The sequence below is a fragment of the Pseudochaenichthys georgianus genome, chromosome 7, assembly GCF_902827115.2.
Source record: "Pseudochaenichthys georgianus chromosome 7, fPseGeo1.2, whole genome shotgun sequence".
Lineage (NCBI taxonomy): Eukaryota > Metazoa > Chordata > Actinopteri > Perciformes > Channichthyidae > Pseudochaenichthys > Pseudochaenichthys georgianus.
Window position 1 is genome coordinate 17,316,773 of NC_047509.1, and position 27,916 is coordinate 17,344,688.

The window sequence follows — 27,916 nt, forward strand, 5'->3', positions numbered from 1 at the left end:
GTTTAAAAAAAGAGGAATACCATGCAACATCTAACCTGCAGAAATTGTTTCGCAGCACAAAATGTCTGTTCCTGATATTTGTCTTTAACCAGTGGTGTAAAGTAACTCAGTAGATTTACTCAATTACTACACTCCACTACATCTATACCTTTAGTTAGTTTGCAGATTTACATTACTGATGTGAAATATAAATAAGACTTAGTTACTCCTGGAGTAATATTCACAAGCTACCCTGCAGCATACACAGTCATTAAATTAGCTGCACCTTTAACAGCTTTGATAACACTTTAATGCATACATAATTATAATCGGAAGATAAAATGATTGAAATTGGCCGATGTGCATAATGGATACGTTTACTGTTGGTACTTTTAGTATATTTTGATGCAGATACTTAATTACTTTTACTTGAGTAACATTCTGATTGCAGGACTTTTACTTTTTACTAATACTTTTACGTAAGTAGAAGATCTGAGTACTTTTCCACCTCTGTCTTTAACCCACCTGTGCTATGGCTGTTGAGTTTCCATGGTAACAACAACAGACGCTATACTTTGTCCGCTGCAGTTAGCTTTATCAAGTAACACCAGATAACTTACCTCTATTTGATTTGTTACGTTTTTCTTTATTATTTTTTAATGTAAAGTTACTAAGCTTAACTCAATTTAACGGTTTAGCTACTATAACTTTGTCATGTAAAGTAGGCCCACTAGTTGAGTTAAATCCGTCGTTTGTTTATTGGCTAAACTCAGTGCAGTTGGACCTAGTTAAACGCCTGATGTATACCTACTGACAAGCTGCACATTGTTAAAAGACGAGAAATTGACAAGGATGTCTGAGAAAGATGAAGATGCAGTCCTGTCGGATGTAGAGGGAGAGGAAGAAACACAACCAGAAGCAACCGACGAAGAAGAGAAGGTAATGGTGACCTGAGAGATAACAGAAGAAACGCAGACACACGCCATTAACTAGTTTTGCAGAAAGTTAACCTGGAAGTTGGAACATATATTGTATGATTGTGCATATATTTCGTTTTTTACTTAACGAGCTTATATAGATGCCAATACTTATGTATTTGTACTTGAGTAACATTTTAAGTACAGGACTTTTACTTGTAACAGACAGTATTCCTACGCTTTGGTATTTCTACTTTTACTCATGGGCGTCGCAGCCATTATATGAGGTTGGGACAAGTCCCCCCCACTTTTTCAAATGATTATTGTAGACCCCCCCCCACTTTTACCATGTGCAAAGTCTGTGAATTGGTTATCCACTCGCCGCACTTTGTAGAGCGCTGTGTCAGTGCTTCACTATCAAATCCATTCCACTTGCTTATTGAGAGAATGCCCAAATCAATGAAACTCCGTACCATGTTTTCACTGCTACTTTGTACCAAGGCAGATTCTCACATAGCGCGCGCATGTTCAAGGAGTGTTATAGTTGGACAGCTCAGATCCAACCTGATCTCACCAGAATGCGTGACTCCACCACGACTCCTTAACACCACAATGCGTGGTGGAGTCACGAACTTTGTTACATTTGCGTGTCGACACCACGCAAACAACCCCAATGTAAAGTGAATCAGGCTCCTTTGTCGTGGTGCACACACGCATTTCTACAACGTGCATTGTGTGTAATGCAACTGTTATTTTTATTAAATTACAAGTTAGTTAAGTTATAAGTTAGTTTTTAAGGAAGGCCAGAGCTTCAGCTGTGTCAAATAGATTGTTCCCTTCAGTTAACGTTATTTAAAAGATAATGATCATGTCCCCTGTATTGTATTACGAGCGTCCATTCCCATTGGATAACGGAGAATTTTACACCCGGAAGTAAGTAGCCTATTACCCTTACTGTCGATTGATTTTACAGTGATATCTGCACTACTCATCGACTAAAAAACACCAAATTGTCCTTGTTAATTACACAACATTGATTGGTTTGAATTGTGTACAATGCTTTTGTATTTTCCCCCTTCGATTCGGAGAAACAAATATATTTTCGGAGTTTTTGGACGGCAGAAGACACTACACTACCCAGAATCCTCAGCTATCGTTTGGGACTACACCATGTGCTTAGCTTGACAAACCCCGTGATCAGTCCTCAACCTCTGTGATTGGATGCGCGACGTTTACACAGAGCGTCCAAAAGGACTTTGAAATGGAATGAAACCCATCTACGGCACACTATTCAAAACAGGAATCGAACGTGTCCTACCCCCTCCCCCCCTTAGGTCACAGGCTCCTCCAACAGTGCTACGCAATAAAACCGATGCACAGAAAAAATAGTGAAATAGTGCAATAAGAGTCTATATACAAGTGATTGGCATATGATATTAGATAAATAATTTCTAAGTAGCAGCCAGATGAATGTTATTTCTAAGTTCAGGTGTTTAATAGTCTTCTGGCCTGTGGGATGAAGCTGTCTCGGTGTCTGGTGGTTTTAGTCCGAATGCTGTGGTACCGCCTGCCAGACTGCAGCAGACAGAACCGTTTGTGGCTGGGGTGATGATGGTGGTCTTTTATAATCCTGAGGGCTTTCTTTAAGGTTAACCTGGTATTTTTAATCCACTACATTTATTTTAGTTACTTTACAGATTTGGATTAATGATGTGAAATATAAACAACCCTTAAATCAGACTTTAGTTACACCTGAATGAAATGCAGTGAAGGTGATTGTCAAGTGCCAACAATCAGGCGAGATATTTGATAGTTGGTGCTTGAGAAGACTAAATATTTATCTGCAGATCCGTTTAAAGCATATTCATTACTCGTTATTCTCTAATAGTTCATTAAAGACTGTATATAATTGCTATTTTGCACATCCCTTTCAAGATTTTCTAAGGTTTATTGACATATCATATACACAACAGTGTAGTTATGCAATGAATGAACAACTTGGGTCACAGGTTCATCAACAGTGCATTACAAGACATCTATCAATGTGTGTGTACCTCCACCATTACACTGTCGTATTCTGCACATTTCTTTAATTAAAGCCTTAAGGCACTAAACTGTTTTACTCTAAATATCATTTGAGTATCTTCTTGATATTTTCTATTCTATATTTATATAATTGACCTTCTATTTTCCCACTATTTTGTATGTACTCTTAATATTTGAATGTTTTCATAAAATATAACTATTACGTAACCATTGACTGTTAGCAGGCTCAATGTCGAGTCAAGGCAACATAATAAAGGAGACGGTAGCCGAAGTAGTCAAAAGAAGAATTTAATTAATAATTACCACCATGGTTGGACAAAGGAAATATAAAGTAATGACAGACAAGAACACGTACTGCACAGACAGGATCAGCCACAGACAAAGGGGAAAGCAGAATCCTTATACATGAGGTAATGACGAGACAAGACACACCTGGGTTAATTACAAATGGGTACACCTGGAGGAGAAACGATAAGGACTACAAAACCATAACAGGAAACTACAGCTAGACATGACACATCACACTAGGAGCGCCTGATCAGGGCACAAACACATAACACCCCCACACCCAACTTTATGTCCATAACCCCAAGGCGAAATGGGGGAATGAACATAAACAGCGGCCATAACCCCCACACCACCTCAAGGATAAATAGCACCCCCTCACCCTGTCTAGAGCCGTGATAGCGCGTCAGCCAACACATTGTCCTTGCCCTTGACGTGAACCACGTCAACATCAAAGGCCTGCAGGAAAAGGCTCCAGCGCATTAGCCGCTGGTTCGAATTCCGCATCCTGCCTATAAAGACCAACGGGTTGTGGTCGGTGTATATTTTAATCGGTACCTGGGATGAACCGACATACACCTCGAAATGGGAGAGAGCCAAAATCAAGGCCAAAGCCTCCTTTTCAATTGTGGAATAGCGCCGCTGGTGTATATTAAACTTTTTAGAAAAATACGACACCGGATGTTCTATACCCCCGTCATCGTCCTGCAGAAGTACCGCGCCTGCGCCCAGCTCACTAGCATCCACAGCCAACTTGAAAGGCTTTGTGAACACAGGCGCTGCGAGGACAGGAGCACTGACCAGGATGGACTTTAATTGCTGAAACGCAAAAGTGCACCTAGGCGTCCACTGAAATGGGATCTTCGGGCTCAAGAGATCTGTGAGGGGAGAAGCTACCGCTGAGAAGTTCCTGCAAAAACCCCTATAATACCCCGTCATCCCCAGAAAACACCGGAGGTCCCGACGTGTAGCAGGCTCTGGAAAGCCAAGTATCGCCTCCACCTTGGAGTGGACAGGGCGGACCTCCCCCCGCCCCACTACCTTGCCAAGATAGGTGACGGTCGCCCTGCCAAACTCGCACTTGGCCAGGTTCAGGGTCAAGTTTGCCTGACCAAGCCGGTCAAAAACTTCCCGCAAACTAACCATGTGCCCCTCCCAATCGTCAGAATAGATGACGAGGTCATCGAGATAGGCCTCACAATTAGCTACGCCTGACAGAACACGATTCACCAGCCTCTGGAAAGTCGCAGGCGCGTTGCGCATACCAAACGGCATTACCGTATATTGCAGGAAACTGTCAGGTGTCACAAACGCAGAAATTAGTTTAGCGCGATCCGTAAGTGGCACCTGCCAGTATCCTTTCAGCAAATCCAGCTTGGTTACATAAGACGCACTCCCCACCCTGTCGACACAGTCCTCCATTCTGGGCAATGGAAAACTATCAGGCCTAGTCACGTCATTTACTCGGCGAAAATCCGTACAAAACCTATCTGTCTTGTCTGACTTATCAACCAACAAGCACGGCGAGCTCCATGGGCTGAAACTGGGCTCAGCGATATTGTTAGTGAGCATGTATTCCACCTCTTTCTGTAACCGTGCCCGCTTATATGGATTCACGCGATACGCGTGCTGTTTAATGGGTAATGCCTCCGCCACATCGATATCATGTTGTAATACGTTAGTGCGCGAAGGAATATCGGAGAACAGCTCACAATGAGACCCAACCAAACCCCTGATATCATCTCGCTGCGTTGTTGATAAATGGCCAAGATGACAGTCAAGAGTGATCAATGACTCAGTGTTTGTCAACCGTCCCTCCACGACCGCCTTGGACGGAATAATGACGTCATCTTCCAGTTCTCCAACCCCCTCTGAAAAACAAAGACTGTCATTACTCTCATCAACGCTAGATGGCGCCAACATACAAACTGACACCGGCACAGTGGACACACTCGCAGAGGGCACAACAATATTGTCAATAGGATTCACCAGAGGCTCCCTCACATAATATGGCTTAATCATATTAACATGACACAAGCGAGTCTTCCGCCCACGATCCGGTGTCTCGATCAGGTAGTCCAAATCCCCTACTTTCTCTCTAACCAGGTACGGCCCACTAAACCGTGCTTGTAAGCTGGAGCCTGGGACAGGCAACAACACTAAAACCCTCTCCCCTGGCACAAACGTTCTATCCCGAGCCTTCCTGTCATACCAGCCCTTCATCCTCCCCTGTGTGTCACTCAGATGTGTCCTCGCTAGTTCACATGCCCTCTTCAGCTTCTCCCTAAAGCCACAGACATAGTCTAACAGGTTCTTCGGCTCGCTCTCCCCCAACCACTTCTCCCTCAGCAGCTTAAGCGGCCCCCTAACCGAATGCGCAAATACCAGCTCTGCAGGACTGAATCCCAAAGATTCCTGCACCACCTCCCTTGCGGCAAACAACATTAAATGAACCCCTTCATCCCAGTCGTCCTTCGTGTCACGACAGAACGCCCGAAGCATTGTTTTTAGCGTGGAGTGGAACCTTTCCAAAGCCCCCTGGGATTGTGGGTGATATGGGCTAGAGAAACTATGCGATATATCCAGCTGCTTTAAAACCTGCGAGAAGATGCGGGATAAAAAAATTCGTACCTTGGTCGGACTGTACCACGCGAGGCAAACCAAAAACGGAGAAAAACCTCACCAAGGCCTGTGACACTGTTTTGGCCGTTATCCGTTTCAGCGGAATTGCTTCCGGAAACCGTGTGTTGGCACACATAATGGTCAAAAGAAAGCTATTACCTGCCTTGGTTCTAGGGAGTGGCCCTACACAATCAATGATAACCCTCTCAAAAGGTTCCCCCACTGCCGGGATAGGGTAGAGTGGCGCCGGTGGAATGACCCCGTTAGGTTTACCCACCACCTGACACGTTGAACACCCCCTGCAGTGCTGCACCACATCCCGTTTCAACCCTGGCCAAAAAAATTGACGCAGCACTCTATCATACGTCTTATTGACCCCCAGATGTCCTGCGAGCCTGTGATCGTGAGCCAAACACAGAATATCGTGACGGTATTTAAACGGAACCACAACCTGCGTCACCACATTCCAATCATTCTCCGCTGACGCGTCGAGGCTAGGAGACCATTTACGCAGCAATACCCCGTCCCTCAGGATATAGCAACTTTTAGAAATCTCACTCTCTCCCACTCCTGCTGTGTTCGCAAAAAGGCCTGACAGGCTTGGATCTCTACCCTGTTCCGCGATAAGCTCCTCACGAGCAAAAGAAAACCCAGCCGCGCTACTGGCAGACTCACACGAGGAAGTAGAGGGCAGTAAAGGGCTGAGACCGGCTGGAATAGATGGAAGAACAGCATCACCTTCAAGAGGGGCAATTTCAGGAACAAACTGAGATGATGGCCACAAGTCGGGTTGCCCCGGGAGCGCCCCCTCCACCTCAGGCCCCCGTGGTACTGCACCCTGGGGATTATCCATAAGTGGGTCACGAAACTCAGGCACCCCGTTAACAGTCGCTATGATGGTATCAAACAAGTCCACGTCGTCCTTTTCCTCGGCCAGAGCCTTAATACCCATGGCCCGCGTGACTGCACATGAGGAGAACACCCTCGGATACGCATCCGCCAGGACGTCCACCGCCCCAGACTCTGCTGGCACACAAGTCACCTCTGCCTTCACGAGGACCCTACCCCCTGCCAGATCATTCCCGAGGATTAATGATACGCCCTCGACAGGAAAACAATTTTCCACCCCAATTACCACTGGTCCCGACACCAACTCAGATGTAAGATGGATAGTGTGAAGCGGAACTTCCATGACATGCATCCCAAAAGACCTGACAGTCATCCCAGCATCCACCTCTGAACCACTGTCAAAAGGCAGCACATCTCTCCGAATAAATGACTGGGACGCAGCCGTATCCCTTAATATGGTCACAGGAACCTTCACCCCTTCGCCGGACAAGGATACAAACCCCTCACTGATGAACGGTAAGTACGCTTTCATATCCTCACCCCTTTGGGCATCCCTACTCAGAGATGTGTGTGTGGGTGTGGGTGTCATTATCAACGATATTTGTTTACTGGGACGGGTAAGGGCAAAACAGTTCTCCTTTATGTGGCCTTTTTTACCACAGTGGTAACACTCACGCATTTCTCCCCTCATTCCCCGCTCAGCAACCTGGCCCACACTGCCACCGCCAGAGGCCACAGGCCTGTCACCCAAGTCCCACCTCGGTCTACTCTCCACCCTGCGCACGGGATAATTAGGTCTGTCAAAGTGCACTTTGTGCGTCAACACGAACTCATCCGCCAGGCTCGCAGCCACCGAGCACTCAGTCACCTTATGTTCATTAATGTACATCGCCACATTATCGGGCAAACAATATGACTTAAACTCCTCAAGAAGCACGAGTTCCCGCATCTTAACCAAAGTGTCCACCTTCTCCGACGCGCACCAACGATCAAACAACAGCTCCTTCTCGTAAGCAAACTCCACGTAGGTTTGCACATTGTTCTTTCTAAGAGCGCGAAACCTCTGCCTATACGCCTCCGGCACAAGCTCGTAAGCCCTAAGGATAGCAGCCTTCACCACGGCGTAATCCTGGGTGTTTGGGCAAAGTGACGCGTAAACGTGTTGTGCTTTCCCGGTGAGTGCGCTCTGGAGAAGTAATGTCCACTGGTCATTAGGCCATTTCAGAGTTGTGGCTATATTTTCGAACATAGAAAAATATTTGTCAACATCCTTCTCGTAAAATTGCGGGACCAGACGTAGGTGCCTAGTAGCATCGAACCTAGCTTCAAGATGCACTGCCCGCGCCTCTACCCCAAGCCTTCCAAGCTCAAGCTCATGCACACGCCCACGTTCTGCCTCCTCCGCTTCCCGAGCGCATAACCGCTCTGCATGTCTCAGCTGCTCGAATTTAAACTCTAGTTCCATCTTCCTCAGCAAAACCTGGTTCTCCGAAACCGGGTCACATGTGACTACCTCCTGCTCCTCAGGTTTGCCCACAGACTCCATAACCTCCATGGCGGTCAAAGCCTCCACCAGCGCTAACCGCTGCTGCTGCTTTTTCATGCTCGGGGCAAGCCTGACACCGTAATGCTCTGCTATCCCCGATAATTCCTCCTTAGTGCACAAGCTCAACACGTTGACCGTTGGCCTAGCCACAACATCACATACCTTCACAGGCATACCTGCCCTAGTACCGTCACACCGGGGGAGGAAGAAACTAAAGAACCAATCCCGCTTCCACCAGCATATACGACCAACCAATTAACATATACACAAAAAACAAACAAAACCGGCTTCACCCTACACGTCTGTACAGTCTGTTCTTAATAACTCTGGCCACCGCTCCCCTACCGCTACCCACTAAATAGAGAAGAGCACCGGTATGACCTTCTGAAGCATCCACACTCAAAATTATTCGCAAGAGATTAACAACTGTCGTGTGTTCAAAACAGGAAAAAAAAAACTAAGGCCCATCCCTTAAACGTTTCCATCCCTCACTATCAGACCCCCTATATAACTAACTAGCTGACATACGCCGGCCTAGGAGGAGCCTGACAGGGTCTTCCTACTACCCCGACCAGCATAGACGGTATATCTTCCAGGCGAAGGAAGGAACCATAGAAAATGGTCCAGCTGCCCTAGCTGGATGAAAACGCTCCTTATTGGAGAATTATTTACCAAGAGGGTATAAAACATGGGCCACACACACGACACTGTCAACCATAATTCAAAGTGTGGACTAAGCTCAGCGGCCACCACCAAATTCCTGCTCAAATCAGTTTGGCACGAGCCCCCATATTACGTAACCATTGACTGTTAGCAGGCTCAATGTCGAGTCAAGGCAACATAATAAAGGAGACGGTAGCCGAAGTAGTCAAAAGAAGAATTTAATTAATAATTACCACCATGGTTGGACAAAGGAAATATAAAGTAATGACAGACAAGAACACGTACTGCACAGACAGGATCAGCCACAGACAAAGGGGAAAGCAGAATCCTTATACATGAGGTAATGACGAGACAAGACACACCTGGGTTAATTACAAATGGGTACACCTGGAGGAGAAACGATAAGGACTACAAAACCATAACAGGAAACTACAGCTAGACATGACACATCACACTAGGAGCGCCTGATCAGGGCACAAACACATAACAATAACACATTCAAAAGTGCGTTACAAAAATGAAAGACATTAAGAAAAAGGCATTTTAAACAGTCATTAAAAAGCAACACAATCTTCCTGCATTGCAATTACTCTAAACGTGTAATAACGTGCTTTAACCAGTAGGTGGTTTGGGTTAAAAGCATAGGTTAAAAGGCTGTCAAGTTTACAGTGTTAACAAAATAAAATATACTGCTGTTTCCGGTTTAGTTTACGACGAATATTATTTTGTTATTGTTTTGATATTTGTAACACAAAAGCGATGGAAAAAACCCATAGCAACCAAAAAAAGATGGTCTTAACATGACCCAGTCGTCTAGTAGTTAATAAAAAACAATAATATCAAAACAAAATATTACTACTAACTTTATTGTGAAATTAAAACAGAACGGTAAAAGAATAGTTTCCGGTGTATTCTGATGCCCGATCTCTGTAGATAAATAAAGAACTAAGACAGATGTGTAATATTTAATGCAGCCAAACCATTTATTACAATGCATTCATGTGATGACTATCAAAGAGTAAAGCAAGCACTGCTGAATAAAGTATGATTTTCTCTTTTACGAAACGTTTTTTTTCATATGGAATGCAGTTGGAGGTCAACCAATCAAAGAACTTGAGGACTGATCACGGGGTTCATGGTGTAGTCCCAAACGATAGCTGAGGATTCTGGGTAGTGTAGTAGAAAAGTGTAGTAAAAAATATTTGTTTCTCCGAATCGAAGGGGGAAAATACAAAAGCATTGCACACAATTCAAACCAATCAATGTTGTGTAATTAACAAGGACAATTTGGTGTTTTTTAGTCGATGAGTAGTGCAGATATCACTGTAAAATCAATCGACAGTAAGGAGAATAGGCTACTTACTTCCGGGTGTAAAATTCTCCGTTATCCAATGGGAATGGACGCTCGTAATACAAGACATGATCATTATCTTTTAAATAACGTTAACTGAAGGGAACAATCTATTTCACACAGCTGAAGCTCTGGCCTTCCTTAAAAACAAACTAATTTAATAAAATTAACAGTTGCATTACACACAATGCACGTTGTAGAAATGCGTGTGTGCACCACGACAAAGGAGCCTCATTCACTTTACATTGGGGTTGTTTGCGTGGTGCCGACACGCAAATGTAACAAAGTTCGTGACTCCACCACGCATTGTGGTGTTAAGGAGTCGTGGTGGAGTCACGCATTCTGGTGAGATCAGGTTGCTCAGATCTGTTGTATGAAGTGATGCCGGTAGCGGAGGTAAGGCACACACCAAATGTTCAGGACATTGTTAATACAGCGACACTATACCCAACACATACAGCTGACAATCTCTTGGTTTGATATGTTTTCTCCCCCAGACAACATGGATTTTTTTTTAAAGAAGAGGAAAGTAAGTCATCAGCTGGTAGCAGTTAATCAGTTAACAGTGATGGCGGCGGCGGCAAAAGCGTCTCACTTCTGGAGAGGAGTTTCGTCTTTATGTCATGATAGAGAGATACAAATACTGAATAGTTTAGATGAGAAAAGGCATCGACATGCCAGGTTACTAGTATGTATCATGTAAACAGGGAACATGAATAACCCGATCTCTCTGGGCTCATGTAACACCATATCCCCATATGATCATAACATGTCCGAGACGCAGTCAGTGTGTTTTACTGGAGCCTCAGTTCAATAAGAGATTATTGAACTGAGTTCTTTAACTTCGGTACTCTCTCTCAAAATGGTAATGTGCATTATGTTTTAATTATACTTCTTATCATTCAGAAGCTTTTTGTGTGTGTTTATGTTTTACTCAGTGCTTATAGGTCATTTCCATCCCAGTATTCAGTTAACTATTTATTTTCTGTGCACATTACATAGACTAGCTACTATTCTACCTACTGCTTTGAGTCTTCAAAATGTCCAATGTCACAGACTGGGACTTACTTTAGTCAGTTGTATTTACATTCAGTATGATTTGTTATGGTTCAATGTGAAAGAGTATACTGCTCAATAAATAATGATCACTTCACCACCTCTCTTGACATCTTGAGAGTGAGTCAGAGGCAGAACACAGGGACAGTGGAGAGAGGTCCGTTGCTGAGGTGAGTGATGAAAGGGAAATGACAGTTTAGAGTAAATTGTGATGTGGACTCTCATCCCAGAATGTTAAGGAAATCAGTGGGGATATTGAACAGGAAACATTTCAGTCAAGGGGCATCATATGACCAATATAGACAGAAGAGCAACATTTATTTGAACATTTAAGTCAATGATACCATTCCTAGGTGAACTTCACATCTGTATGGAGTCAGATCAGTCTCAATATTAATAAATGCTCACAGAAGGATTCACAAATGTATTTTGCAATTTATATATAAATGACTCTCCACAACAATATCTCTCAATGCACTCACACATATTTATTGTTGTATATAAATGTACAACGGGGCATTTAAACTGCTTTTTATTAATTCAAATCGGCTCTGAATTAATAATCAAATATGTTTCCTTTCTTTACTACTGGATGAAATTACAAAATGCACCCATCATTTCCCTCATGCTAGTATAGCCACATAGAAGTATCAAACCACCTGTTAAAATGCACCAGAATACAGGAAATCTATTTTTTTTCGTGGTGGGGGACCCCCACACCCCCCGTTAAAAGTGCCCCCCCCCCCCCCCCACATTCAGGATGCTTCCTACGCCCATGCTTTTACTTAAGTACAAGATCTGCCTGAGTACTTCTTCCAACTCTTATTACAAGAAAGCTTAACATTGCCATGATGCTGGTTTAAACGATAGGTGGAGTATCAAGCTATATCATTCCATCACTGACCTACTCCAATAAGAAAATCCAAGGCTTAATCCACATAACCTAGACCCTCCAGAAAAACGCGGGCTAAAATCCTTGATTATGCGGGCTAAAATCCTTGATTATGCGATCAAACATGCGGGGTTTTATGTGATTTTATGCGGTGAAATTGCGGAAAGTTGCGAAATATGCGGAAAAAATAAATATTGGGCTGTCTTATTTATGTATTCTCTCTCACACACAACCTGTCACTAACGTTAAACCCCTTTACTATTCAATTAAACACATTCAATGTTTATTTATTGTAAAAGCAATTGGGCTATTTTAATCACACTCTCTCTCTCTCACACACACACACCCACACACACACACACACACACACTTCTCCGCCTCATTCTGTTTTCATTTACTCGTTCGTTATCTAACCAGCTTCAATCTTGTAGGCTACTCACTTCGTTTCTTGTAGCCCTCGAAAGGGTTTTGGAAGTTGATGCCTCGGTGAACGTGAGTTGTTTGGCTTTCTTGTCCACAGCAGCAGAAAGCATTTTCGAATGTTTGAATGAATCAAAGTGGGTCGTCACCGTGGATCTTCTCTTATGCTCTCCAACACAGTTGCACGGGGTGCAGAATAGTTTCCCCCCAGGCATCGGGGTACTGCTTTGCCCGGTCTTTAGCAGAAATGTTCGTCGGTAAATGAGATGGATTAGATTTTTTCATCTTGGTGAAGAGAAACTCTCGTGTGAGCTCTACGGTGTTGTTTACCTTCTGTGATGCGCGAGCTGATGACGTTGCGCATCATCAAGACGAGTTCACTTTTTTTTTCTCAACTTTGTGTGGAAAAATGCGGGGATTATGCGGCCTTTTGATAAATATGCGGCTTTTTAAAAATATGCGCCATTTTGCTGATTATGCGGTAATTTCTGCGATCGCAGAAGCGCGTTTTTCTGGAGGGTCTAATAGGTGTCATTCGTGGCACAATTCAAACGGGATCAAAAGATAACTTTTCTCTCTCCATTGACTTCAATGTATAATTTTCTGCTTCCGGGGTCCCATGGACCGGAAGTAGATGGGCGTGACTTCGCCACTCTATACGCCTTTTTTTTTACGAGTGGGAAAAAGGTCTGTCATTCAGGGCAGTATCCATTACACTATTTATAATCCAGGGGGCGGTGTTGCGCCTAAACTATGCTGCCAGCCGCCCTTAAACAACAAATGAAGAACAAGAAGAAAACACAACAACAAAACGAACAAAATACAAGAAGAAAATGTAGTATGGCAATTTCAGATAACACACAGGAGCTAGAACCCACCTGCTTCTTTTAAATCAGCTGTGTGGGAACATTTCGGGTTCCCTGTGGGTTACAATAACGATGAAGTGCGAGTGGTGGATCGGACGAGGACGGTGTGTCGGCGTTGTTAGACAGCAGTACGGTATGCTACGGAGCCCCCTAGGGCAGGGGTTCCCAAACGTTGCCATGCCATAATGATGTGTACATTATGATGGAAAATGTAAGAAATTAAACATACAGCTTCTTAATAAATATTCTTCATATCTTTTTTTATTAATAATTAATAATCAGATATTCTTCTATTAACAGTAAACATTTTTTGTTTTTTATCTTTTGTTTTCCATTAATTACATTCATTGTGTCTTCTGTTACAAATATTCTTAACAAAATATTAAACAGTAATATCAACAGTAGCCTACATATTTTTTAAGTGATTTCTGTCTTAATAATATAATATTCAACAGTAATATGAACAATAAACATATATTTTGAGCATTTTTTAAAGTTATTTCTGTCTTAATAATATATATATATACATACTATTCAACAGTAATATTAATAGTTAACATGTACAGTATGTTTTGTTTGTTTTGCCATTTATTCATTACATTCAGTGTGTCTTCAGTTATAAACAGTCCTTGTCATTTCTCTATGTGTGTCTCTTTGTCTATACCTGTTCCCTCACTAGTGGGAGGAGTGGGCTTGGTGGTTCCTCCTACACAGTTTATCAATCCTAGGTTTTAGGTTTGTCAGTGCCAGACGAATGTCATTGTCCACTTGCAAACGTGCTCTGTGCTTTGTTTTCAATACCTTCAATGTAGAAAAGCCAGACTCGCAGACGTATGTGGTGGCAAATGGAAGCAGGGATTTAAGAGCTCTCTCAGCCAGTGCAGGATAGTCTTTTTTGACATAAAGCCAGTACTGTGGGCAGGGCCGGCCCTGACCAATTTGCTGCCCTAGGCAAGATTTTAGCTGGCGCCCCCCCCCCAATGCAGACACTTACACTTACTATGACTCGCGCGTGCACGGTTGTGGCATGACCACCAAAACAGAAAGACTGTAACTGTATCTAGTTTTCTTTCCATTTGAACATGATTTAAGTGGGGGGGGGGGGACCTCACCTCCTCTAGGGGGGTCCGGGGGCATGTACTCCCGGGAAGACTTTTTTTTTTAATATTGAAGTTAAAAGCATCAATCTGGTGTACTTTGACAGCAACATTAGGAAATCTATGGATACATCTCTCAACACCCATATGAAACAGAACTCTAAGCAGATTTTCTTTTTCTTTATGGATATTTTACAAATCACTCCCCTTTCAAACTGTATTCTTGTTTATTAATAACAACTTTTTTGTACTGTCATATAGTATTTTATACCTGTTTTTCACCTATTCTCTTATTTTTTTATAACTATAATGATCATATAAAGGTGTGCCTTTACCTCACTGAGCTGAGGTTATCAGAGCCGCTCAGTCTTTCAGTAGAGAGCTCTATAAAGCTCTCCCCCCGCGGCCGCTTACACAGTACATTCCAATGTTAATAAAAGCACACAGAAGCTGTGTACGTTTTTTGGGAGTTAGATGTATTCCAAATTAACACAAATACAAAATTAAAACCTATAATTGCACACTAAAACCATTATTTTAAAAAAAGAACAATTTCACGTAAACCTCTGGTTTTTACTGGGGCAGTTCAACTTGATTTGGGGGGGGGTGTGCCATAGTTTATGGGCGCTGTACGCAATATAGGCGTAGTTCTGTTACAGGGTTTCCGCTAGGATTTTTTCTCGCCGGTCAAATGTCCGGGCAGAATTTATTTTACCGGACAAATTTGAAACTTACCGGTGATATTTCAATAATAATAATAAGAGTTGTGTAGCAGAGTGTCCGTAAGCAGGTAATTACCGGACTATGAGCAGATATGCTGATGTTTAAAACTCAGTTCACGGGGGCTCATTTTTATATTGCTTCAGTTTATAATCGTAACAGATCGAAACAATTCAGATTAATTTTTCAATACATTATTCCACAAACAACAAACAACATAATTATTACATTCAAACAAACTACTTGTAGTAGATAACGTACATTATTCAGAAGTTTACATTACATTTGAATAATAACACGGGAGAAACGGATCCTCTCTTTTCCTCTCTCCCTCCCTCTCTCTCCTGACAGCCCGTCAGTTTCTCATGCAGCTCCTGCAGCTCGCTAAACAGAGGGCGGGGCTTCAGGTGATTATGCAGAGCTGCGTGTCTCGGTCAGACTCAGCAGCTGATCTGAGCTCTCTCTCGCGTCCGGTTACACTTCACTCGCGTTTATGTCCATATCGATCAGATCCAGCTCTCCTGATCGGCCTTTATAGAGAGCACCGATCAACAGAGATGGGGTCGTTACTAAAAAAAAGTAACATATTACATATTACTTTAAAAAAAAGTAATATATTACACTACTTCGTTACTATCTACATAAAGTAATTCGTTACTTTACTCGTTACTTTACTCGCAGGGCCGGCCCGCCCCTCCCTACAGGCAGATCACGCAGACTGCTAAAGTTTCAAATGTTCTCTTTAGTTCAGTTTCCATTGTCGCATAAGACTGATCCAGATAGCTCCTGAATGTTTTCCTATCTGACCATGGCTGTCCTCTGTCTCCTGCTATCTGACCGTGGCTGTCCTCTGTCTCCTGCTATCTGACCGTGGCTGTCCTCTGTCTCCTGCTATCTGACCGTGGCTGTCCTCTGTCTCCTGCTATCTGACCGTGGCTGTCCTCTGTCTCCTGCTATCTGTATATTTTGCGCAGTCTATCTCTGCTCACGCTGTTGCGTCAGCGTGTTCTCCTGCGTGTTGGCCATGTGTTGCACTGGAGCCAGACTTCAGCCGAGCACGTACGAACTGCGCATGCGTGAGTGGCAATAACTCTCCTTACCAGCAGGCAGCGGTAGTGTGTATTCGTCATTCAAAACAAGCAACAACCGGAAAACAGAGAAGAAGAACTACGTGTGTGTGTGTGTGTGATATAAATAAACAACGGCTATGTGCGTTAGCTTCACCTAGCATGTGTTCTTTGCAGGTGTTTGTTGAGGTTTGATTATGACTGATTTTAGAAAGTAACGAAGTAACGCATGTCGGGGCAATGTTAGTAACTGTAGTGTGATTACTGGATTATAAAAGTAGCGCGTTACACTACTCCGTTACCGACAAAGTAATATTATTACAGTAACGCGTTACAAAGTAACGCGTTACAAAGTAACGCGTTACACCCAACTCTGCCGATCAAACTATTAAGAGTGAATATCGGCTGATAATGACCGGCGGCCGATCGATCGGAGCCTCCCTAATTATTACCAGACATTTTGACCATCAGGTTTTGAATTTACCGGTTTTTTATAAATTTTACCAGCTAAAAACCGGTAATTACCGGCTAACGGAAACCCTGTTCTGTTACTATAAGATAATAAGATGTATGTTGTTGATCCAAAATCAGGAAATTGTGTTGTTATGAAATGTAACTTTTTTTTAACTTTTTTTTCCTCCCCAATTTTCGGCGCCCCCTATGGGTTGATGCATTCGCCTATACTGCCTATACTGCCTTTACCGACAAAGTAATATTATTACAGTAACGCGTTACAAAGTAACGCGTTACACCCAACTCTGCCGATCAAACTATTAAGAGTGAATATCGGCTGATAATGACCGGCGGCCGATCGATCGGAGCCTCCCTAATTATTACCAGACATTTTGACCATCAGGTTTTGAATTTACCGGTTTTTTATAAATTTTACCAGCTAAAAACCGGTAATTACCGGCTAACGGAAACCCTGTTCTGTTACTATAAGATAATAAGATGTATGTTGTTGATCCAAAATCAGGAAATTGTGTTGTTATGAAATGTAACTTTTTTTTAACTTTTTTTTCCTCCCCAATTTTCGGCGCCCCCTATGGGTTGATGCATTCGCCTATACTGCCTATACTGCCTTTACCGACAAAGTAATATTATTACAGTAACGCGTTACAAAGTAACGCGTTACACCCAACTCTGCCGATCAAACTATTAAGAGTGAATATCGGCTGATAATGACCGGCGGCCGATCGATCGGAGCCTCCCTAATTATTACCAGACATTTTGACCATCAGGTTTTGAATTTACCGGTTTTTTATAAATTTTACCAGCTAAAAACCGGTAATTACCGGCTAACGGAAACCCTGTTCTGTTACTATAAGATAATAAGATGTATGTTGTTGATCCAAAATCGGGAAATTGTGTTGTTATGAAATGTAACTTTTTTTTTACTTTTTTTTCCTCCCCAATTTTCGGCGCCCCCTATGGGTTGATGCATTCGCCTATACTGCCTATGCCGAGGGCCGGTCCTGACTGTGGGAGTGAAACAGCTTGAAATTTCACCTTCAACTCCCATTCATTCGCCATGTCTATGAGTCTCTCTTGGGACATACGATACATACTCTCACCTACTCCTGGGGCAAATGGGTTTCTTATCCAGTTTTGATTTGAGTTGTCTTCCAGGTCAGGGAAATATTCTTTGAAATATCCCTGCAGGTGCGCAAGGTGCGACTGGATCAGTGGTGAAATGGTGCCTGGATCAGCACCGGATGACAGAAGCGCTTGGTGAAGCTGTGGGAACATTTCTGTCACTCCCTCCTTGAGTTTGGTCGACCACAGGGCGATTTTCTTTGTAAAAGCCTGTACTTTGTCCTGCACATGTAATATGTACGTCTCGCGCCCCTGCATGCTCTTATTCAGGACATTTAGATGCTGGAATATGTCCGACATGTATGCAAGTTTCCGGAGCCATGAGGCATCTGAAAAACGGCCAGCCAGTTGATGATTTTCAGAAGAGAGGAATTCACCGATCTCCCTACGCAGTTCAAAAACACGATTCAGCACCGCCCCACGGGAAAGCCAGCGCACGTTGGAATGGAGCAGTAACCCTTCAAACTTTGCGACCATCTCGTTACAGTAGATAGCGAACAGTCTGTGTTTTAAGGGCCGAGCTTTTATGAAATTCACTACTTGTATAACTTCCTGTAGTATCTGATGTAGTTCATCATCCATTCGTTTAGCAAAAAGTGCCTCCCGATGGAGCATGCAGTGCGTTGCCACTACATTTGGGGCCTTCTGCTTTATCAAAGCTGTCACTCCGCTTTTTTTGCCTGTCATAGCCGCTGCCCCATCTGAGCACACACCACAACGAGACCAGTCAAGTCCGTTTGAGATGATGTACTCATCTAAAACTTGGAAAATGTCTCTTCATGTGGTTCTACCTTCCAGTGCTATGCAAAATAATATTTCCTCAACAAAGTTGTCTTCTGAAATAAATCTGATGTATGCAAGCAATTCTGCGACATTTGCTACATCCATGCTCTCATCCAGCTGCAGAGCGAAATATTCGCTAGCTCTCACTTGCTCCAAAAGCTGAGCAGATACATCTTGAGCCATGTCACCAATCCGTCGGCTCACAGAATTATCTGAGAGTGGTACTGCGTTGATTTTGCTGGCAGCATCCTCACCTAGCATTTCCCGAACAATATTGATGGTAGCTGGTAGAATTAAATCCTCTCCTATTGTGTGCGGTTTCTTTGCACGGGCGATGTGGTATGATGCTAAAAATGATGCCTTCAAGGCCAGCTCAGGGACGGCGGCTTGCTGCTTAAAAGTAGCCGATTGCATCACTCGGTGCTCTTCTTTTCTTTTAAAAAAGTCTATTGATTTATTAGCTTCAGCTGGGTGCTTTTGTTTGAGATGTCGATCAAGTTTAGATGGCTTTAGAACAGTGCTTCTCAAAGTGTGGTCCGCGAGCGCGGCAGAGCGCCCCCTAGTGGTCCGTGAGTATATTGGTAACATTTCACATTTGAAATTAATTAATCAATTTAAGTTTTCCGCATTCTCGCGGGGATATCTCCGCAATGGAGCAAGGTTAAGTTTAACTTTCGAATGCATGATATAGCCCAGCACAACACCTTCATCACACATGTTGCCACTTGTTTGTACCATTTTCAGGCGATTTGTAATCTGTTCTAGAAAAACTATGTGTTTTTTTATATTTGTGGAGTTAGGTGGTCCGCGAGTGTTTATTTATTGGTTAAGTGGTCCTTGGTATGAAAAAGTTTGAGAAACACTGTTTTAGACACTCGTTGGCAAGGATCTCGAGGCAGAGAACACATTTAGGTACATCACGGCCGTTCTTACTTGCCGCGGTAAAACCAAACTTTATGTATGATGGCTCATACCTCCGAGTTTTAGACGGCCAGGTATTCCGTGGCTGTGAATTGCAGCCGGGACATCTTCATTCTGATCGTCAGATGGTGTTTTTCTTTTAAGATATTTGTCCATTTTATCCTTTAGCAGGAGGTAGCTAGCTTGTGTTCACACAGCAACTCAGCACTCTCAGTAGCGACAGCTCGATTCTGATTGGAGCTTTTCCCTCTTCGAGCTACCTAACTGCACTCCTTCCACCTTTGAATTCCATGCCGTCACAGTAACCCATCCTATACAATTAACCATTGTTGTTCTCTACCGTCCACCAGGCGCCTTGGGGGACTTCTTGGAGGAATTTGATAATCTCCTCTCACACATCCCTGAAACTGGCCCTCCCGCTGTACTTCTCGGAGACTTCAACCTCCAGACGGGGAAGATAGACGAACTAACATCCCTGTTAACCGCCTTTGCTTTCTCGCTGTCTCCGTCCCCACCAACTCATAAAGCTGGCAATGTCCTTGATCTCATATTCTCAAGGAACTGCACTACTTCTAACCTCTCTGTAAACCCGCTCCACACATCTGATCACTTCTTCATTTCATTCTCTCTACCCCTTTCCAAACATAACAAACTAATCTCTTCTCATCCTGCACCTGTCCGCAGTAACCTCCGTTCCCTCTCCCCCTCTACCTTTGCCTCATCGGTGCTCTCAGCCCTCCCTTCCTCTGACTCGTTCCAACTCCTGCCTCAAAACTCTGCTGCAGAAACTCTCCTCTCTACTATCTCATCCTCTCTGGACTCTCTCTGTCCTCTCACATCTCGGCAGGCTCGTCAGTCCCCTCCTGCTCCTTGGCTAAATGACGCACTGCATGCTAATAGAACCGTCCTTAGGGCAGCAGAGCGGAAACGGTGGAAATCCAAACAACGCGACGACCTCCTAACCTATCAGGCTCTCCTCTCCTCTTTCTCTGCTTCGATCTCTCAGGCAAAAAGCACTTTCTTTCAAGATAAGATCCAATCTTCCTATTCCAATCCTAAAAAACTATTTTCCATCTTCTCCACCCTCTTGGACCCTCTCAAAGCCCCTCCCCCTCCTCACTTCTGTCAAGCGACTTTGTTAACCACTTTGAAAAAAAGGTTGATGATATTCGCTCTTCTTTTTCTGACTCACCTTTACTCACCGCTGGGTCACCAGACCCTCCTTCCACCCGCACACTAACCTCCTTTTCCCCTCTCTCGCCAAGTGAGGTTCTTACCCTCATTACCTCTGCCCGCCCTACCACCTGTCCTCTGGACCCTATCCCTTCAAACCTCCTTCAGACTATCGCTCCTGATATTCTACCGTTTCTCACCCATTTCATCAACACTTCTCTAACTTCTGGTCACTTTCCAAACAGTCTCAAGGAGGCAAGAGTAAACCCTCTCCTAAAGAAACCCTCTCTCAACCCGTCTGATGTTATAAACTACAGGCCTGTCTCTCTACTCCCGTTCCTGTCTAAAACACTTGAACGCGCTGTCTTTAAACAACTCTCCTGTTATCTCCATCAGAACAACCTTCTGGATCCGCACCAGTCTGGTTTCAAGGCAGGTCACTCCACAGAAACTGCTCTCATTGCTGTCACTGAGGAACTGCACACTGCCAAAGCAGCATCCCTCTCCTCTGTCATCATCCTTTTGGACCTGTCCATTGCTGCATTCGACACGGTGAACCATCAGATCCTCCTTCGCACTCTCCAAGAACTTGGAGTTTCAGGCTCTGCACTTTCCCTCCTCACCTCATACCTCAAAGACCGTACCTACAGGGTTACTTGGAGAGGGTCCGAGTCCGACCCTTGTCAATTAACTACAGGGGTCCCTCAGGGCTCTGTTCTTGTTCCCTCCTCTTCTCCCTGTACACAAACTCGCTCGGATCTGTCATTAGCCCGCATGGTTTTTCATACCACTGCTACGCTGACGACACCCAATTAATTCTGTCCTTTCCCCGCTCAGAGACCCAAGTCGTCGCACGCATCTCTGCTTGTCTAGCTGACATCTCTCAGTGGATGTCCGCTCATCACCTCAAGCTCAACGTTGACAAGACTGAACTGCTTTTCCTTCTGGGAAAAGATTGTCCCACTCTTGACCTGACTATCAACATCGGCACCTCTGTTGTTTCCCCGACCCAGACTGCAAGGAAACACCTCAATACCCTGATCCAACTGTTAAAACCCTAGATAACAACCTGTCCTTCACTGCAAACATCGCTGCTACAACCCGTTGCTGCAGATACACGCTTTACAACATCAGGAAGATACGTCCCCAGCTGACCCAGAAAGCGACGCAGCTTCTGGTCCAGGCTCTCGTCACCTCACGCCTAGACTACTGCAACTCCCTCCTGGCTGGTCTACCTGCATGTGCCATCCGACCTCTACAGCTCATCCAGAATGCAGCGGCTCGTCTGGTCTTCAACCTTCCTACATTTTCCCACACCAATACGCTCCTCCGCTTCCTTCACTGGCTTCCGCTAACTGCTAGAATTCACTTCAAGACACTGGTACTTCCATACCATGCTGCAAATGGATCTGGCCCTTCCTACATCCAGGACATGGTTAAACTGTACACCCCAGCGCGTGCACTACGCTCTGCATCAGCCAAACGACTCGCTGCACCCTCGCTGCGAGGGGGACCCAAGTTCCCATCAGCAAAAACACGTGGGTTTGCTATCCTGGCTCCAAAATGGTGGAATGAGCTCCCCATTGACATCAGGACAGCAGAAAGCTTACACACCTTCCGGCGCAGACTGAAAACTCATCTCTTTCGACTCCAGCTCGAGCGATAGAATTACTAACAAAGAACTGCTAACAGAGCACTTATATACTAATAAAGGACTGGCTTATCTATAGCCAGTTGAGTAGCACTTGAAATACTTGGCTCTATGAAACCTGATGTACTTATATGATTCTGTTTTCTTCAAGGTTGTGTCTTCCTGGTCGAATGTACTTATTGTAAGTCGCTTTGGATAAAAGCGTCAGCTAAATGCAATGTAATGTAATGTAATGATTGGCGGTCGTGTTGTTTAATTTTTTTTTAATATATTAAACAATTGGGCATCAAAGGACACATAGATTGATAGATATGCAATTATTAATAACATCTAAAAAAACATATCAATTTATATATATATTATATATATACCTTTTTTCCCTTTCCCTCAACAATTTTGCGTCCCCCCTGGCACCCCCTGGCGGCCCCCCGGGGCGCCGCGGCCCCCACTTTGAAAAACCCTGCCCTAGGGGACATGGAGGAAAAGAAAAAATGTTTTGCGAGATCTCGCAAAACCCCTTTGCGAGATCTCTCAATACTTTTCATTTAGTACTTCCTGGTCAGTTCGGCTGCTACGGCAACACAGAAACCACAGCAATGGAGTGGTTCATCGATTTTACTTTGAGCTTGGCCTTAAATATAAAGATATAACATCAGTGCTTGGCAATAGGCACAGGTTTCACACATAGACTATATATATAGGGTTTCACATAAGTGAAGACACCTCAAGAGAACACTCAGAGCGAGGGGACATGCACTGCTACAACTACATGCTCTGAGCTGAGTTATTGACAGATTCGAATTTCGCGGATCAATAACTCATGAACATAACGTTGTAAAAATACAAACAACATGCCTTTACAATCATAGCAAGGTAGACAACGAGCTACAGAGTCGTTTTTATCAGAACAGTTCGATACGCGCCGTCATCCGAGCTAAACATCAAGAATTGGTCACAATCTGCAGCTGGAGGAGGGAGAGGAGTGCTTAGGGACCGTCTACAAACTTTTATTTTTATTTAAAAAAAAAAAAAAAGTTTTGCGATTTGCGAGATCTCGCAAAACCCCATTGCAGTTTGTAGACGGTCCCTAAGCACTCCTCTCCCTCCTCAAGCTGCAGATTGTGACCAATTCTTGATGTTTAGCTCGGATGACGGCGCGTATCGAACTGTTCTGATAAAAACGACTCTGTAGCTCGTTGTCTACCTTGCTATGATTGTAAAGGCATGTTGTTTGTATTTTTACAACGTTATGTTCATGAGTTATTGATCCGAGAAATTCGAATCTGTCAATAACTCAGCTCAGAGGAACGTGCATGTCCCCTCGCTCTGAGTGTTTTCTTGAGGTGTCTTCACTTATGTGAAACCCTTTTATATATACAGTCTATGTGTGAAACCCATGCCTATTGCCAAGCACTGATGTTATATCTTTATATTTAAGGCCAAGCTCAAAGTAAAATCGATGAACCACTCCATTGTTTTGGTTTCTGTGTTGCCGTTGCAGCCGAACTGACCAGGAAGTACTCAATGAAAAGTATTGCGAGATCTCGCAAAGGGGTTTTGCGAGATCTCGCAAAAGTATTGCGAGATCTCGCAAAGGTTTTGCGATATCTCGCAAAACTTTTTTTTTTTTTTGTTCAAATTATTATTTTTTTTCTTCTCCATGTCCCCTATGGGGCTCCGTAGCTCCGTAGTATGCTAATGGTAACACATGCTAAATCATATCAGAAGGCATCACCCAGATTTGCCAATCACCGGACCCCGGCAAAAGACAACACAGCAGTTCAACAGCTTATCCCTGCTGTTTTTAAGAAGCCAATAGACATGAAAGCCGTGAGACCAAAATAAATAACGAAAGCTATTGGCATACATATTTCAACGGCTATGCGCTCTTGAAACACTTTCTTATTGTTTATGATGTAATATTTTCAAGACATTCTTTTTAGTTTTACAGCTTATTGAACCTTTTTGTTTGACATCAGCCATTATAGATAATCTGGGCATCTGAGTGTGTGGGGTACTGTTTGTGGTTTGTTTTTAACAGTGCAATTATTCAAAATGTTAGAGTTCCTTATTTTTATGCCGATCTAGATCCCTCCGCAAAAACAAAAACGGCTCGTTCGCGGGCGAGAGCCGGCTCCCGTCGTTCACTATAGGAAACGCCCCTATAGGAAACGCCCCTATAGGATCCGCCTCCTTGTCTGCAGCCAGACTCTATTGCTTTTTTCCCTTTCCCTCAACAATTTCGCGACCCCCCTGGCACCCCCTGGCGGCCCCCCGGGGTGTGGAGTACTGTTTGTGGTTTGTTTTTAACAGTGCAATTATTCAAAATGTTAGAGTTCCTTATTTTTAAACTGAAACTTGCACTACTATTCAAAAAATAAATAACAACAAACCTGGAATTATGCATTTGGGATTTTTCTTTTCTTTTTCTTGTTGTGCCGAACCCGTACCGAACCAAAGTAGTACCGAACCATGAATTCTGTTACACCCCTAAGTGGCACCTGTAGATAATCTTTGGTTTAATCAAATTGTATTTATATTGTCAAATATCACAAATTACACATTTGGTTGTAGCGATTTATTCTTTACAATGCTTATCTCCAATTTAAACAAAAACACTTTATATAACTCATGTAATATTGAAAATAACAACTCAACATTCCAACCCCTATTGTAAATGTGGCAACTGAAAGCGTTTTGGGCAAACAAACTTCATATTTCTAGGAGAACTGAACAGTTAATATGCTGCTGAGCAGAAACATGGTAATGTAGCTAGCATTATTCAATAATTGTGAAGTGACATTCATTATTTGCCATATTGGGGATATATTAAGTGTGATCTATAGATTTTTGATTATGAATGTTCAATAGGGATATGTGCAATAGGGAAAGTGCTGTACCTGTATGTTTCTTGTTTGTTTCTTTGCCATGTGATATGTGATCTCTGTTCTGTATCTATGACTGATTGACCTGAATGTTTTATGTGTATTATCTCGATGCCCAAGACAAATTTCTCCTAAGGGAGACAATAAAGCTCTATCATTTGTTGAGCAATGTGAATCCATGAAACAGCCTGCCATGAAATTATAATGAGCCATGCATCAATAAAGCATAACTTAAGTAGCTATATAGTACCCTTATTAAAAAGAGTTACAGCATTATTTGTAAATAAATCACATGAATGTCTACATGGTAGGCTTTATCTATGGCAAAAAGTTAGTTTCTCTGAAGCTCTATCATGAAGAGGAGCTTGTGTCTGGGCTGAACCGCATACAAACATTGGTGGGGTTCTTTGGTAGATTTGATCCACTGTAAATTAGCTCCACCACAACAATTTTGAAGTATAATCCTGTGATGTATTTCCTCTCACAGGTACAGGTTTGCCATTTGACAAAAGAAACCATTGGTCAGGGGCTCTCATTGCTTTGCCGAACAGGAAATGGACTTGGACATGCATTCGTCAAAGTGGACCTAATAGACAAGTAAGGGAACAAAAATACAGAGCTAAATGGGTTGCCTTTGCTTGACTGGTAATACTAATTTTCAGGTTATCATTGTTCATCTGTGGCTATGTTTTTGATTGTATTCAATTTTTTGTCACTCCACAGAGGACTGAATGACATTGCTTCAATCAGAAGTTTTATCCACCTACGTTTCGTGGATATATCCAACAACCAGCTGACTGATCTTTCTCATCTGGAATCTCTGACCCATCTGCTCTGGCTGAAGGCAAGGACTCGTCTTCTGTATTCATTCTGATCTCTGGGGCCTGTAGTAAAATTCATTCAAAGTTATGGAACATCTTTAATTCAATAGGTTGACAATAATGCTGTTGCAAGCTTCAAAGGGCAACCTTTTGCTCAGTTGACCTACCTGCAGCGGCTGAGTATGGCAGGGAACAGAATAACAGAACTGGATGGCCTGGTTGGGCCTGCCTTGGAGAGCCTCAATCTTACAGGTTGGTCTGTTGGTTTCATGTCAGAATATGTGATGTTTCTATTATAATGGTGGGCTTTCATTTAGTCGATTGACGCAAGACAATCTTACCATCTGCATGATATAAAACAGATATCTTGACATTTTGTGAACTCTGGCAGGTAATGGCATTCAGAGATTGAACGGTTTTCAGAGTGGCTGTTTTGCCAACTTGGTAACTCTGGAGCTGAGGGGAAACCAGTTGGATACCACTGATGGCATTAACCTTCCCAACCTGCAGCAATTATATCTGGTAATAAAAAAACTACCATTTGATAAATATAACAAACACATTTGATGAGGTTAAGCCATTAACACCAATCTCATTCAGCCGACTGCCTGTAACTTGTCTTACTTTCCATTCAGGCCCAAAATGTTATCAAGCATCTGGAGGGTTTAGAGAGGATGGAACGCCTCACCACACTTCACCTTCGAGACAACCAGCTAGAAACTCTGGACGGCCTCAGTCCCAACATGAAGTGTCTCCAATACCTCAATGTCAGGTACACATGTGAACAACATAGACTGTCATCAAGGCAGTAAAACACCAAGGAAATCTATATATCCAAGATTGTTTATCCTAAATGCTCCCGTCTCTCTCCCTTAGAGGCAATGCAATATTAGAAGAGAATGCCCTGAAAAGCCTCGCACTTGTGTCAAAAACTCTGCGCGCTTTGGTGCTTACTGATAATCCTCTGGTGGAATCGACAGACTACAGGCTGAGTGTACTGATGCTCCTGACACAGCTGGAGCGAATTGACAAAGATCCTGTCTCCCCTGAGGAGGTGGCTCAGGCCAAGGAGAGAATCAAGGTAAAGCTAAGACACACCTTATTTCTCTATTTGGCATGGTCAGGCATACATTTCTGCTCTGTTGTTTTGTTTCTTACTGCATGTATTTCATTCCAGGAACTGAAGGAGGAAATGTCTGGGCCATAAGATTGCAATGAGGAAGTGTTTTACCTTGAAAACACTGGGTTGGTGTTTGTAGGTGGGTGTGTTGAAACGTATTGTAGTATACTGTATATTTTGAGTTTCTTGTATTTGTATCTGTAAATGTGTTGCCTACATTATGGATTATTGTTGTCATGTTCTAACAGCCTATTTATTTTTTCAATAATAAACATTTGAAAACGTTTATTTCTGTGGTGTTTATTGACATAAAGGGAGAAAATGCTGACAGTCAAGCTGTGACAAAGCAACCTTTCAGTGACTAGGCAGAGAAAAAGAGTGTGTTTGAACCTTGTGCTGCCTGCGGCATCCTGAGTAAGGATGAGAGGGCAAAATCCACCACCATATTGCTGTTGGCAGCCATCCAGCTTCAGCGTTAAAGAGACAGGCACATGCAATGGATTTGTGTGGAAATCCTTTCTTATGTTTAGTCTTATACACTGAGCTAAACTGTAATACAAATACATAGTATGCACATTATTTCTGATAAT

At 43.2% G+C, this 27,916-nt stretch overlaps 1 protein-coding gene across 1 annotated transcript; it reads left to right on the forward strand.

The window, feature by feature from the left end:
• The first annotated feature begins 541 nt into the window (after positions 1 to 541).
• Positions 542 to 27,612, forward strand: lrrc23 (leucine rich repeat containing 23). The gene is made up of 8 exons (XM_034086332.1): positions 542 to 918; positions 25,873 to 25,982; positions 26,109 to 26,229; positions 26,317 to 26,458; positions 26,598 to 26,728; positions 26,842 to 26,978; positions 27,083 to 27,287; positions 27,384 to 27,612. Exons 1-8 carry the CDS (start codon positions 832 to 834, stop codon positions 27,411 to 27,413), a joined length of 963 nt encoding a protein of 320 aa, XP_033942223.1. The 5' UTR covers positions 542 to 831; the 3' UTR covers positions 27,414 to 27,612.
• Positions 27,613 to 27,916: the final 304 nt, after the last annotated feature.

Bases quoted from the DNA above. Each gene is read 5' to 3' on its own strand.
- lrrc23 (XM_034086332.1), top strand. From the start codon at position 832: ATGTCTGAGAAAGATGAAGATGCAGTCCTGTCGGATGTAGAGGGAGAG. The intron at 26,230-26,316 runs GCAAGGACTCGT...TTAATTCAATAG, and splicing joins CCCATCTGCTCTGGCTGAAG to GTTGACAATAATGCTGTTGC. The intron at 27,288-27,383 runs GTAAAGCTAAGA...ATTTCATTCCAG, and splicing joins AGGCCAAGGAGAGAATCAAG to GAACTGAAGGAGGAAATGTC.